Raw genomic sequence first — 15,015 nt, 5'->3', positions numbered from 1 at the left:
GGACTTAGGAACCTTGTAAAACCTGGGGAGCACCACTCTCAATAAATGACTCTGCTTAAAGTATTGCTTTAACCAGATCAGAGAGATTTAGTTCTCATTTTAAAACTGTATGTGTAAAGATTTTCAGAATAAGTGTATCGAGTTTCCACAAACAAGTGCTTCCTTCCAAGCAGTATAGCTTTAACTAACTCCCTTGGGAGTTTGCTTACAACTACGGTCTCTTCTCTACATCCCTTCAGTTTAGTCTTAACACAGCAGCCAGAATGGTCTGGTAAAAAACAAGTCTGATGATCACTCCTCTGCTGAGAGGTTCCTAATCTCCCACAGAGTAACTGCCAAAGTCCTCCTGCACTTGCCCTGCAGGGCCCACCCCTCCCAATCTCTCAGGCCTCTTTCCTGCTTCTCTCCCCTTGCTCCCTAGGTGCCACTCACCCAGGCTCCCTTATATTTTTGCAGACACATTGCCACCCCAGGGCCTTTGCACTCGCTGTTTCCTCTGCATGGCTTGTACTTCCCTGACATAGCCGCTTGATTTCTTTCACTTCCAACTCATGTTTATTCAAATACCACCTTCTCAGTGTGGTTTTCCCTGGAAGCACTTTCTCAAATGTGCCCCCCATCCTTCTTTACCCCACACATACATCTATTTCCACCTAATGTTTTATTTTTTTCTCCTTAGCACTTTTTACCCTCTGATATATCATAATTTGTATTTTATTGTCCACTGTCCCCATTAGAAGACAAGCTTTATGTGAACAGGAAAATTGTGTCTGTTTTATCCGCTGTCAAATATCCACTACTTAAGCTATTTATAACAAAATAGGTGTTCTTATAGTCAGTAAATATTTATTGAATGAATTAACACATTGAGGGTTTGTTGGTAAGATTTCTTTTGTAGAATAATTCTTCTAAAAAGACTCTGAAACCCCTTTTCCATGAGTGCGGGGCTTCTGGAAATCAGTCTCATTACTTGACAGTCACACCTATATCCACTCTTTTGTTGGCCTTGAACATTCCATGGATGTACCTTGGTAGATTATATCTTCTTAGTTTCATAACATTTGCCCCTTTGAAAAATCAATATTGCATTAGACTTTGTATATTTGGACAGATTATTTTTGAAATCCATAAATCTCTAAACTGGAAAAAAAAAAGCCTCTCTTTGGTGGGCTGCCCTTGATTAGCTCAGAATGGAAAGAAAGAACCTGTCATTCTTTGTCAATCAGCTTGGCACGTACTTGACAGCATGCAGTTACAGTGAAGGAGAGCCGCGTGGCTGTGGTCTAGCCAACCTAATTGTAGATAAATAAAAGAACAGTCACCCAGTACGAGGGGAAAGAAAAAGAAACGCAACTGCACAATGTTGTGTTTTTCCATCCATCAGCCTTCATTTGTCAGAGTCTGCCTGACAATCTAGGCCAGAGAAGTCAGGCTCTAACACAATATTGATTCCATTTCATTTTTCGTTTCTTGCTACCCTTTTTAGCAAACCGTTTGTATGTGGAATGAGAGATGGTGCAGTCGAAATATATGACCAGGGTACATTTATTTTAAAGGCTTCCTTTGGTTTTTTTATCCCAAGATACCATATATCTTGTTTGTTTGACTGTTTCACTATAATGTTGTAATTGTTAGCTCTTGCTGCAGTAACAAATAGCCCCCCAAATCTCAGTGATTTGTAACAACAAACGTTTTTTACTCACTCATGTGTCTGAAGATCAGCTGCATCTTTACTGCACACTATGGATCACATCCACGTTTTCTCATTCTAAACTTTAGATCGGCTCCAAAATGTCATCTCATTACAATGCCTATATGGTATATTATTCATTCATGGTAGACGATGGGAACTAGAGGTACTAGCCAGTCCTGAATTGTCTTTAAAGACCCAGATCAGAGCTGTCATACAGTCTCTTCTGCTCATAATTCGTTATCAAAGTAAGGCACATGGTAAAGACCAAAGTCAATGGGGCAGAAAATGTATTCACTCACAGAGTAGACATGTTTATGGAGGCAATGGATAATAATGAAGTAATAAACTGATCGTACTATTCACTAACATCTTAGAATTTCATTGATCCCCAAAATGCATTTTTTTACATTTTAACTTCTCTGAAATTGAGCTATAACTCAATATAATATCTACAAACTCCATTCTTTTTAGCTTTCTTAGCAGTTTATAAAGTAATAGTGGTCCTTAGAATCCATGATATCTTAGAGTTCATAGAAAACTTGTTGATTGTAAGGATTGACAAAATACCCAAATGGCAGGAAGTAGTCTTTTTTTAAAAATTTTTTAATGATTTTTATTTATTTTTGAGAGACAGAGATAGTGCGAGCAGGGGAGGGTCAGAGAGGAGGGAGACACAGAATCCGAAGCAGGCTCCAGGCTCTGACCTAGCTGCAGCACAGAGCCCGACGCTGGGCTCGAACCCACGGACCATGAGATCATGACCTGAGCCGAAGCCGGCTGCTTAACCGACTGAGCCACCCAGGTGCCCTGGAAGTACTCTTTATAAGTTAGAAAACTAAGGGAATGGTCACTTAAGTTTGCTAAGGAAAAACTTATCATTTTATCTTGAATTTCTTCTTTTTTCAGCAGTGGCATGCATATCTCATTCATACCAGCTTATTTGAAAGAAAAACCATGCATCAGTAGTAGATCTTTTATCTATCTATTCATATACATTCATTTTTAGAACATCAATTCAAATGCAAAGTATAATTTCCTTATTTAAAACCCTTTTGTGAGTTCTCCACTAAGCTTCTGAGGGTAATATAAGACATGCTTCTTTCCTCTGGCTCTTGCCATCTACTCCTGTACCATTTCTTTCCATTCCCCCACGGGGGCTCACCGTGCTGCCTCTGGTTCCTGTCTTTGCATATCTCAGACTCGGTCTTGCAGTACTTTATATCACCCATCCCTTTTGTCAAACAGGTGCATGCACTGCCTCTGTTCCAAGCCCTTGCTGAAGCCCTCCTTCCCCTGTGATGCGTGCTCTACCCTCTTGTCGCCCTTCAAACACAGGAGTCATCAGTTCCCTCTGTGTGCCTGGTGTAAATTGCACTTTGCTGACTCTTATCCCTGTTGAATTCTAAATTTAATATGTGATTGTTTGTGTTTATCTTTCCCATGCCTTGCAGTAGTCATACTCTGTAGCCAAGACTTTGAAATACAGTAAATATTCAATAATTTTATCAAATGAACAAATAATGAATGCATGTTGGTATATACATGAAAAGGCTGTTTATATCCTCCTTATCTTGTGATTATATATATGTATATATGTCAATCTATCAATTATACCTATATACATATATTCATATATTTTAAGCTTAAAATGATGAAGATGCAATAAAAAATAAAACAAGACAAAATGTCTTTCTGCCATGCTTTCCTTAGAGGCAAATTTCTAGTTAAAAAAAAGAACAAGTGTACAGAAGCAGCTTAATATTAAATTAGAAATATAATATTAAATAAATCAATTTTTAGAAACTGTAAGCATACATTAACTCGCCTCACAGGTGTTGTTTAGCCTTTTTTCGTCACTAACCTTTGATTCACTGCTTGTCAGACCAACAACTCCCCAATAATGGTAATACAGTTTCATAAGGAATAACTAAGACTGAAAGCACTTAAAAGTCACTCCGTTTGGAAAACCCAGTAGGGATGGATTTTGAAATACACCATGATATTCTCCTAGTGATTATTAATGAAGGATTACTCCCTATTCTCTGATCACTACAGATTATTTTCTTAAATTATGCAGGAGATTATGGTGAACCGCCAATACTGTAAAATGATGAAAACAAAACTCTGGTCACATCATAAGGGCCTTAACTCCTGGTGAGCCATTGTATATTGTAAGGGATATATTAAGAATCAGCAGGGGAGCAAACCTATATGGAAGGGAGCTATTATTAGAGGTGAGGGTGTTTGGGGTTTTTTTTTTTTTTCCTTTGGTGGAAAATCTATGAAGACTTTCTTGTCTGGATGTTCTTTGAAGTCGAACACTTTCCACTTACAAAAACTGGCCACTATAATTAGCTATGTTTCCATTTTAGTGGTGACCTCCTTCACCTTATCTTAAATCATGTAAAGATGGAAGGCCGTTTGGGAGATAAAAGGTTTACTCACACCAGTTCTCTGACCTGGGTATCATCAGTTTGGCAATCATAAATCCACAAAGAGACATCCTTGGTGCACTTCTTAAAGGCTATGTAAGAATTTATTTCTTTTCTGTGGAAAGAGACCGGATTTTCTCTCACTTATACCCTGGAAGATGTTACAGAATGTATAGGAGTTAAAGAGGAAGAGAGAAAAAAATAACATGGGATCAAGAAATATGACTACCAATTTTAGCGAATGGACACACACACTACATACAATGGAATAAGGGATATAGTGGACAGTTAGCGGCAGTCATTTTCTGGTTGTAATTTCAACTCTGCCATTGGCAAACTATGTAGCTTCAGACAACAGGCCCAATTTCGCTCAGTTTCAGCATCTGTAAAGTTAGATAATACCCTTCTTGTAGTAGTGTTAAGTGGAAGAAAAAAAATATATAAAACACACAGTGTTTGACACATAGTAGACTGTTAGCAACTCTGGTTTGTAAATATTGTTCTAGCAGCTAATATCATTATAGCAGTTTCTTGACATTTTCAGCACAGCTAAGGATTTTAGCAGCCTTTTTAATTTTTACGGAGTCCTGTGCTTCAGCTGGGGTTTGTTTGCTTTGTTGTGCTTTTCCATTTTTCCGTTCCAAGCTTTAAATGCAGATATTGGGGCGCCTGGGTGGCTCAGTCACTTGAGTGTCCAGCTTCGGCTGAGGTCATGGTCTCGCGGTTCGTGGGTTCGAGCCCCGCATCAGGCTCTGTGCTGACAGCCAGCTCAGAGCCCGGAGCCTGCTTCAGATTCTGTGTCTCCCTCTCTCTCTGACCCTCCCCTGCTCACACTGTCTCTCTCTCTCTCTCTCTCTCTCTCTCTCAAAAATAAATAAAACATTAAAAAAACTTAAAAAATGCAGATATCAAAATGTTTTAATTTAATTCACTTATACTTCCATTTTTGAGGTTGACTTTCAGCTTCTTACAGGGTGTATTTCTCATACTAACTTAAGAAAAATACACTAAGGAATATTTTATAAGTGAATTTAATTGGATTTAGTACTGTTGACCCTTCAAGCAATAATATTTGACCTTGAATAACTGACCTGCCTTTTAACTAGTAAATTCACACTGCCTATAAGTGTAGTGAGGTAAATTGTAGAATTTTATTTTCTCAGTGGTCTTCCAGAAGTGATTTATCAAAGGTGCATGTGATTAGAGATCACGCTTTCCAAAAAATTGCCAAGAAATAACAACAAAAGATTGAGAGCTGAACACGATTCTTTCACCATTGCCCTATTTCTGTAGGACCAAGGGTACATCTCATCCAGGTACTTAAACTCTTCATTATTTCATCGAAGGACGAAGAGATGACATTAGTGGTGATAGAAGGACATGCTAATGGGAAACATTTCTATAAAGGGAAATGATGCGACTTGGCAGTGTGCATTCATCAGATGACTAAATCTGGGGCTAACTTGATAGCTTACCTTCTGCAGGTGCAAAACAGGGACGTTTCACAAGGCATGCCAGCTTTTCCGCAGTCCATCTAGCAAGCACCTGCTTCAAATTCAGCTCTCAATAATATCTGGGCTGCCTTAATGTCAGCCTTGCTGCTCTTTCTGTTCATTTGCCAATGAAAATTTTATGAATTAAAATGTCTTTGGTTCCTAAAGGAACTCCTTCTAATATAAAATTCAGTCTCCTAACTCTATTTTGGTGCCTTCTCAATAGTAGCATCAGTGCTTTGTGGTCTTTGGAGCTATTTGGGATTGAAGAAGAGGGACAGGGAGAGAAAAATGTTAGTGTTCATCATTTGGCTGCATGCCCAAAACATTGGTAAAATTATTGACTACTTGTGATCATTTTCTGAAGGTCTAGAATTTATTTATACTGTATGCACATACAAACAGTTTTAAAGGAAGACATGCCCAATTCTCACAAAAGTACGCTCTGAATTTGAACTTGTTACAAGTTTGCAAGATTTTTTTAAATAACTTTTTTTATCATAAGAAAGTTCTTATAAGGTTTTATTTCTTCCATAATTATTACTCCTAAAGGTGGTGTGTGTGTGTGTGCGCGCGCGCGTGTGTGTGTTTGTGTTGTGCACATATCCATTAATGCACGGGGTTAGTCTTAATGTATTAAACACTTTTAACTAGAGTGTCCACCTTTCACTGGTATTTATTATAATAAGAACCAAGGAAATAATCCTTTCCAAGTGTGTGTGCTGAACACCCATAAATCACAAGACACCATACTGTGCCATGTAAGTTACAGTGATTTGGGTTCAGAGGACTCCCCGCTCTGATGGGCTGAGAGAAAAAGAAACAAACAGAGTATATAATGGAAGCAGTGGCATGAAGACACGTTCAAACAGCAGTGCTGGGAGGCGACAGGGCGGGAGAGGGAGGAAGGGAGATATGGGTTAATCAGGAGTTGCTATCTGGGGAAGATTGCCCAGGCCCTGACTGATGCCTGACATTGATTAATCGATATTCCATCCTAGTGTTTAACAAGTGTTCCATCCAAAAAGTCTCCTGTAATATTTAACTTCACTTCCTTCAGCTTCAATTTATGCACATTTCTTTTGTTCTCTCTTCAAGCGAGGGAGACAGCAGCCAATAACAAAACACTTTGTATTCATATCTATAGACGTTTTTGTTTCTGTATGTGGTCATTCTTCAGTCTTCTCTAGATTAAGGGAAACAAACAAGTTTTTATTTTAAATAATTAAACCATTCCTCAAAAGGCCTATTTAATTTGACTGCTTAATAATTAATAAGCCTTGACATTGAGCTTTAAGTGTTTACTCTTTGGAAAGAGACGTAATCTTGACAGTGATGTGGAAAGAATTATTTGGTTTTATTTCGAAACGAAATTTTGGATCCAAAGCCCAAGAGAAAATCCTGTTAAAATAAGAAGTCTGTAAAGTAAAATGAACATTAGGATTACTGAGATTACTGAAGTTAACAATAGCCCTTATCCATATTAAGCATGTTCCTAAATCATATTTCTCATTGCATTTGAGTGATTTTGAAAACCAAAGCTAATGTCTGTGGTTCTATTTGATAGTATTAGGATATGATTCAAGAAGGTTTCCGATAAATATTTTAAACTTTAGTTCGTTTCCCAAATGCATGTCTTTCTTTTCTCTGTGCTAAACTTACCTTTTTGTGCCCCTACGTACCATGCAGAAATTGGTCTGTGATACATGTGGAGTCTCCAAGGGTATATTTAAATTTAGTAATTTTATTGCTAACTGTGAAGTTCATCTGCACTGTATGTGTTCTTTTCCCCAGGAAATTGAAGTAGCAGTTCAAGCTAAACAGCCGGATGTGGAAGGGATTTTGTCTAAAGGGCAGCATTTGTACAAGGAAAAACCAGCCACTCAGCCATTGAAGGTAATGAAGCGATATCCATTACCTCATAATGGGTTATGCTTCCCCTGTTGTACATTTGCCATTGATGTGGTCTATTTATAATCAATGAAATAACGTGTAAAGACATATCATCCATACTGCAACGGCAGAGGCTGAACTGTCTTTGTGATCAACATATCCTATTTATATATTGTGATCTTAAGGCTATTAACGAGTCATTGCATTAAAGGACTCGTTTCTGTCCTGGTGTGCTGCCATCAATACAGAAAGTAGTCCCACCTTCAAGGTAGATTAAATTCTTTGAGGCTTTATTGCTTTGCTCGCCAGCCTTGATGCTTTTCATATTGTTTGGCTTAATTCAAATCAAGCTACTGCATCATACTGCCTGTCTCCAACAGCTGTAAAGAATCACAATATGGTCCGTGACCTTTCTTTTCTCTGTTACACTCTTTTCTTATGAAAGAGGAAAATTGGCATTTGGGCTTTAGTACTTTATTGGGTCAAGAATTTTTAGTGAAATGTCATGTAATTACTTCTCTCTTTGGTAAAAAGCAGGCCTGGGAGAAAGCTTTCGACTTCTTTCCTTTCCTTGTGTGTGTTTTGCAGTCTAGGATATGTTTATTCGCAGGCTATTACATGAGGAGAGAAATGGAAAGCCAGCTCGGTTTTCAAGAAAAATGGCCAATCAATGGCTTCCATTTGCAAATGAGAATCCAGTGATAAACAGACGTTAGGTATAGGTTACCTTATTTTCTCTACCTGACCAAAATTATAACGGGTCCCATGATGATGAAGGTTCCCGAGAGCCGGTAATGGTGGCTGTTTATTGATCAGTCCCGGTTTCTCTCCCTAACATTGCAGGCTGAGATTTAGTGAGCTCATCCTTATGTGTCAAACTACTCTCAAATCGTGCAGGTCAGTAACCTCATTATACAGAACTAGTGTGTCCTTGCAAACAACATTACCATGACTTAGACTCTGTCTCTGAGGCCACTGCTTATGCTTGGCTCAAAACAGTGTTTGTTTTCCTTACAGGTTACAAGGCCCTTTCCTTAGGTAAATGTAAAGTTTTAGCATAAACATAATGTAGAATGACCAGATGCTAAAAGGCCCAGATTTGTGTGGAAGTACCGATAGACATTTATTCAGGAATACCTTGTCACCATTCCTTATGTCCAAAACAACATTAATAACTCACATCCAGTTCCAAGCCCAGTGTGATAATACTCATGAAGTAACACTGTGTTCAGTGTTTAGACTGGAGAGCTGGAGAAGGCCCCGGAAGCAGCAAATGTCCAGGGATTCTGCTGATGCTTTCCAGAAAGGCAGTCCTTAACCAGATACTCTCCTTGGTTATCAGAGTGACTCTGGTAGCAAGCAGTGAAACATACAAATGGACCATTCCGTAGGTCTTCTCTGTCTACCCTTGTTTGATAGTCAAAGACTCTATGCCGGGTTTGGCACGATTGTTACAAATTACAAAGAAGCATTGAAATTGTCCTTTACTTTTGTGCCTTTGTAAAAAAGCGAGAGAGAGAGAGAGAGAGAGAGAGAGAGAGAGAGAGAGAGAGAGAGAGAGAGAGGGAAAATTCTTAATTGAAAGTCGAGAAAATTTTTTTCATCATATGTAAACAATCCAAGCAGTTGCTGCTAATTTAGCACACCTCCCACTCAAGCCTTCAAATCCTGGGCCACTTGGAGACCAGAACTGTCTGAATGAGCATTACTTACTTTCTGCCTTCCCATCAGTGATATAGAAGGGGAATTACCTCTCTGAAATCAAAGAAAGAGCAAGGAGATGCTAACTTTCTTCCTCATCTACATTCCTTGAAACCACTTTACAGAGTCAGCCCTCTTTTTCCTTCTTTTTTCTCTCTCTCTGTCTTCCTCCCTCGCTCCTTTCCCATTTCCTTATCAGTCAGCTTATTTGGGAGAAGCAGAACTTAAGTGAAAACTCATCCCTCTTCTACCATTTATCCCTTGGGTTTGGAGAAGAATCACGTCAAGTTGCTAATCAAGAGTCAAAAGGGAAAGATTGATTTGGGAGAGTGGGGGTGTGGAGAAAGAGTTGATTCACATGCAACGTTTGATATGGACCATGACCTTGGAAACACCTGAAGATGAGCTGGGGGTTGTGGTAGCCAGAAACACCAGAGGCTCAAAAACTCCTTCATGGTTCAGAATACGGAACCCTGCAGTACAAGGCAACAAAATGTAGGGACTGTTTAAATCTCTGCCTGGATCAAAAACTGCTTTTTAAAGCTTATGAGATGATTTTTCTGAAGGGTGATCCATTGCTCTGAGTCCATAAACAAAGCCTCTTAGAATTTTCATTTTATATCTCCAAATTTTAAAAATTGTGCTACTCCTAATGCCTTTTTCTCTCTGACTTTTGGGTTTCTCACTCCTTAGTAGAAGTGAAAGGAGTCTGAGTAGCCTGCAGCACATTTTCATGGAAAAAGTTTGGTTTTGCTTTGGGGGAAAGTTTCATTTGAAAATGGTAACAATTATGAAGAAGAAAGCGACCTTCTTAAAAAAGAAAATGAAACTTCTTCATGGGGTATATATAAGATCTAATATTTAAATGTGTAATTGTATGTCCTCCACATGTAGACCTTCTAATTGAGGGCACAGCAGAGAATGATTCTGTTTCTTAGGAAATGGCCTATCGGCAGGTCCACATTCTGCATCAGACAGGCCATCTGTTCAGTGCCTACTCTCGCCTCCCAAGCTTTCTTTTTGGGACCTGGGCTCATCCTTGTTCACCTTTTCCACCTTTTCCTTCACTTCATTAATGTCACTAGGATTTCTTTAATTTTCAAAGATAGTAAATTTTTAGTTTCCTTTTTTTCTCATTCCTGACCAACCCACTTCTTCCAAAATTTTTGAGAATTTCCCTTCTACTAATGACATAAACATAACACTAGATCTCTGATGCATCATTGCTGGAAAATTTTAGAATATGACTGAAGAAATAAGCATCCTGCTTTTGCTTTCCATCTCTTCTCTCTCCCCCTTCAACACACATGCACACACACCCATGCACATACACAGAAACACACATTTTTGTTTCATTTGATTTGCATATGGTTCCTTCATCTTCAGAAATTATTGAAGATAAGTCAGATAAATTAGATAAATGATAAACATTTTGCTTAAGTTATCCCTTTGGTAATATTTTATGACAATGCTGTTGATAGAATTTTTTTAATATGGTCCACTTCCCACGGAGTAATGTTGCAGTTTAAAAGCAGCAATAACAGCTGCCTTCAGTATCAACAATATTGACAACTAGCAAAAAAAAGTAATAATAACAGGTTTTTTTGTTAAAGTGTTTTTAACTCTCTTTGAACTAAAGCAGTTAGAAGACATTTTCTTCTATTGGTTCTCATGCTTTAACTCGCCTTGGAACACTACACTTTATGTTAACATATTTAAAATGTGTGTGGTTTGAAGTACTTACATCACCGTCCATAAATTAGAACTAAGGGCATTAATGGAATTTTAAATGTCTTGGTTCCTTGCTGAGTGGATAGATGAAACTAGCTGGTTTGCCTTGCTACCTTTCTAGATTATCAAAAAAAAAAAATCTGGTTAACATGAATCTAATAATATATTTTATTAATATCGTCAATTCTTTTTTACTGTAACAGAAAAAGTAAAGTATTAGGGGCCTTCTGTATTTGGTCAAAACGTTCCACCGCCACCTTTAACACAAGATAATTGCTGTAGACAAACGGTCAAGAGGGCAATTAGAAGCTTCCAGGTATCATTTCCCTAAATATAGGCTGCAACATGACAGCATCACTAGTCATTTTCGATTAAAGTGCGTCACAACCAGGGATGTTTCCTTCTCCCAGCTGTTTTGTTTTTAATTAATCAGATTAAGCTTGTTTTTCTTCCCCAACAAGTTTTTTTCTACCACTAATTTCAATATCGTAACATTTCCAAGAACTTCCTTAGCTTTTATTTTTTTTTGCTTAATAATCTTCAATATATTACTTATAACAGATGTGTGTCTGAAGAATTTTATTTGGTACAGCTTGTTGGTCAAAGTGTTGCCTAGTCAAGTACCATAACAATATCTGGCTTTTATGAATCCTTTGTCAGGCATATGGTCTCATGTACCTGGTACAGTTTTTAACATCAGAAATAAATAGAGAGATAAGAGTCACAAGTCTGCCCCTCTCCAAAGTGAATAGGTCCATTTTGACTCAGTCATTTAGTGAATACGATTTCCATGTCAGTGGTAATAGAAAAAGTTGGGAGGAGGATTACTAAGAGATTTTAAAGTTTATTACTACAAAAGTAGCAGAATTTCATTTTTTTTAAATATAAGTTAGCTTTACACCCAAGGAAAAGTTTTAGGCTATGAGAAGTTGAATAAATGCTAATCACATATGCTTGAAAATAAGGAGAGCCCCACTTGCCCATTGGAAAAATAAAATTTATAGTAGATTTCTGAGCAACTTATAAATATTTAAAAATGTGGATGAGACTGCAAATGTCTAATTACATTTAATTTCTTAGTTGAGCAGCACTTCCATATTTTAAATCTCATTTTATAAAGTAACACACTTTTTAGAAGTACTGTTTGTCATATTTATATTTTATAAAACAAGTGCATTCACACTGTTCGTATGTATATTCCAGAATTCTAGAGCTCACCATCTTCCTTCTAAGGTATGCATGCTGTGTGAATTCCTGTACAATGCTATTAAAGCTGTCTGTCCAAAGACTACTAGGAACTTATCTATAATCTGAATGTTCGTATTTTTATCTTACTGCAGCAAGGGAGAAATCTCCCCAAGGAGACAGTGGTGCCTTTCAGGTAGAAGGAGTTAGAAAGAGCTGCTTATAGGGTTCGGCAGGCGAGATGATTCTAAAGAGGCGTTAGGGAATCGGAACCCATTGGGGTTAGATGCTGTCAACAGAGTCAATGTGATGACTAGGTATCTTTAATAATTTTTATCTAGAAGGTAAGGTAATGGAAGCAGGGCATAGCTGTCCCTGTTGAAGAAGTAACAGTGCTTTATATTAGTTCTTTTGGTGGTAGCAGAGTGACCTTGTGTCTGTATTGTACAAACATGGCGCTGGGTGGCATCGTCTGTGTCTAGTTTATTTTCTCTGACTGTTCTTTATGTTCAATCAGGGCTGTCACACCTAGCTAGCTGCCAACTACCAAAAGGGCCACTTTTTTTACCTCCTCAATGTTATCGCTGAGAGTTTTCCCCCCGAGCTCACTGCCCATTCACAAGATATTAGGAAAGAAAATCTTTTCATTTTTCTTAGATATGTATTAGTGATCACCCCATCAGAGTAACTTACTAGTTTGCTTTTCTAAACTGTCTTTACCAGGCTTGTTTACAGTGGCTTTCACCACTGCTCAGTGTGAGGGTATACCCTAGGAATAATTGATAATGGTTTACCAACCTCTACCTTTTTAAAAAATTACTATTAACCAATCCTGTCAGATGACTTCTATAAGCCTCCCAGATTCCCATCGCTTGAGGTTACTGCCGGCTACTATGCAGCTTTTGTTTCATTTCAAATAAAACAAATGGCACAGAAAAGACATGAGGAGGGTTGGATCGGACTCAACACTTTTGTGAGGAAATATTTGGAAGGAAAGTCTCAATTTAGACTTAGTAGCCATGCTGGAACTGGGCATGAATGTACAGCTTGGAATTTCACCCCTGGCCCTCAGTTGTAATAATTGCATGTATAAAGACAGACAAAGAGACATAGATGTTTCAATTACGGCATTCACATGCACATTTGTGTATATAGAGCCATAGTTGGATTCATTTATTTATGCAGCAGATGTTAATTTCATGCCAAATATTGACACAGGAGAAAGATATTACATTTTTAAATTTTGAAAATCCCTATCTCACATAGAGTTTAAAACCATATTCTGTTTTAAAATAAAAAAGGAAAGCTATATTCGCAAATCATGTTTCCGTGTGATTAATTTCTGCTCTTAATAAAGAATAAATTTCACATTGATATAATTGTCTTAACCATAATGACTATTTCCAAGAAAATTATATACAACGCTAAATTATGCTCAGCTGCAAAAGTCCCCCATAACAAAAACTCAGTTTGCCATTTTTAAAAGATGCTCTCAAAGTTTCTCCCTTTAAGTAAAATAAGAATCTGCTACAGTTGTGGAGAAAGCCTAAGATATGCAAGTTACTTAGCATCTTCAAAAGTTTTAAATTCTGGAAATCTAATCACAAACAGGACTTGACAGGCACCTGGGTGGCTCACTTGGTTAAGCCTCCAACTCTTGATTTTGGCTCAAGTCACTGTCTCACTGTTCGTGAGTTTGAGCCTCACATGGGGCTTGGGGCTCATCATGTAGAACCTGGTTGGGATTCTCTCTCTGCCTTTCCCCTGCTTGGCTGCGCACGTGCTCTCTTTTGTTCTCTTTCTCTCTCCCTCTCCCTCTCCCTCTCTCTCTCTCTCTCTCTCTCAAAATAAATAAATAAACTAATAAAAAGAAACAGGACTTAATAGCTATTATTCCACTGACTTTATATTTAAAGATGTCAAAATTTAGATATATATTTTATATACTCAAATTGGGTCAAAGATTATTAACCAGATGAGGAAATCGTGACCTTTGATAAATTTGCATTCAGTACTACTTCGAGTGCGTTATGTGGTGAAGACCGCATTACTTGCTGCAGCCCAGCGTCTTCTGCTACCTCAAAGAAGTTTACAGACTAAGAGCAAGGATGAGAGAGGAGAAAATCTGGATGCTTGTCAGAGTACCAAAAAGCAAAGCAAAACCAAACAACCAAACTTCCATAATATATAAATAATCGAATTCAACTCTGAAGTACATGAGATACTTGAATAAGTTGTGAGTGTTTCTGTGACCAGCTGAATCAAAATCTGTAGCCATTTTATGTGATGTCATTTGCTAGTCATTATGAAAGTCTGGGGAATATACAATTCTGAGCTCACTGCATTTTGACAGTATGTACTATCCCCAGATGTTTGTGGTACATTGAGGGTGCTGCTTAATTTTTTTTTAATTTCTGCGTTTGAAATGATAGTAACACATTTAACCATCTGGAAAGATAACAGTGGCCAAGATACCATTCGAATAAATAAATGGACTATTCAGAATGTATGCATTAATAAAAGGGAATTGAATATATAAACAGGTTATTTCTACGATAACCAAAATCTAGTCCTTTAAGCATTGAAATATTTTTATTTTAATATCTTAATGAAAAATTTTACTGACCAGCTTTTACTTTGCTTCATTAAGCAGTGCATAATAACTAACCAACAATTTTATAGTACTTTGCAGTTCACAGAGTTCTTTTCTCATAAAATATCTCATTTAGTTTCGCCAACAAAGCTATGAGTTAGGTGGTAGCCTTATATCCACGTTTCAAGGACAATAAACCGGAGTGACCTATCTGATTTGCCAACAATCACATAAGCTGTAGGAATGAGTTAAGTCTGAAAACCAGGACTTCTGATTCTAAAGCACAATGCTTAA

The 15,015-nt window shown here is 37.7% G+C and overlaps 1 protein-coding gene across 9 annotated transcripts in view; it reads left to right on the top strand.

Moving 5' to 3' along the window:
* DMD (dystrophin) overlaps positions 1-15,015 on the top strand; it is a 1,657,593-nt gene that overhangs the window by 967,784 nt on the left and 674,794 nt on the right. For all 9 annotated transcript variants that reach the window (XM_029929473.1, XM_029929472.1, XM_029929470.1 and 6 more), the window contains one exon: positions 7,413-7,514. In XM_029929473.1, coding sequence (XP_029785333.1) covers positions 7,413-7,514 — 102 coding nt within the window. The remainder of the gene's footprint in view (positions 1-7,412; positions 7,515-15,015) is intronic.

Source organism: Suricata suricatta, chromosome X, assembly GCF_006229205.1.
Source record: "Suricata suricatta isolate VVHF042 chromosome X, meerkat_22Aug2017_6uvM2_HiC, whole genome shotgun sequence".
NCBI lineage: Eukaryota > Metazoa > Chordata > Mammalia > Carnivora > Herpestidae > Suricata > Suricata suricatta.
This window is presented reverse-complemented; position numbering and strand designations above follow the sequence as displayed.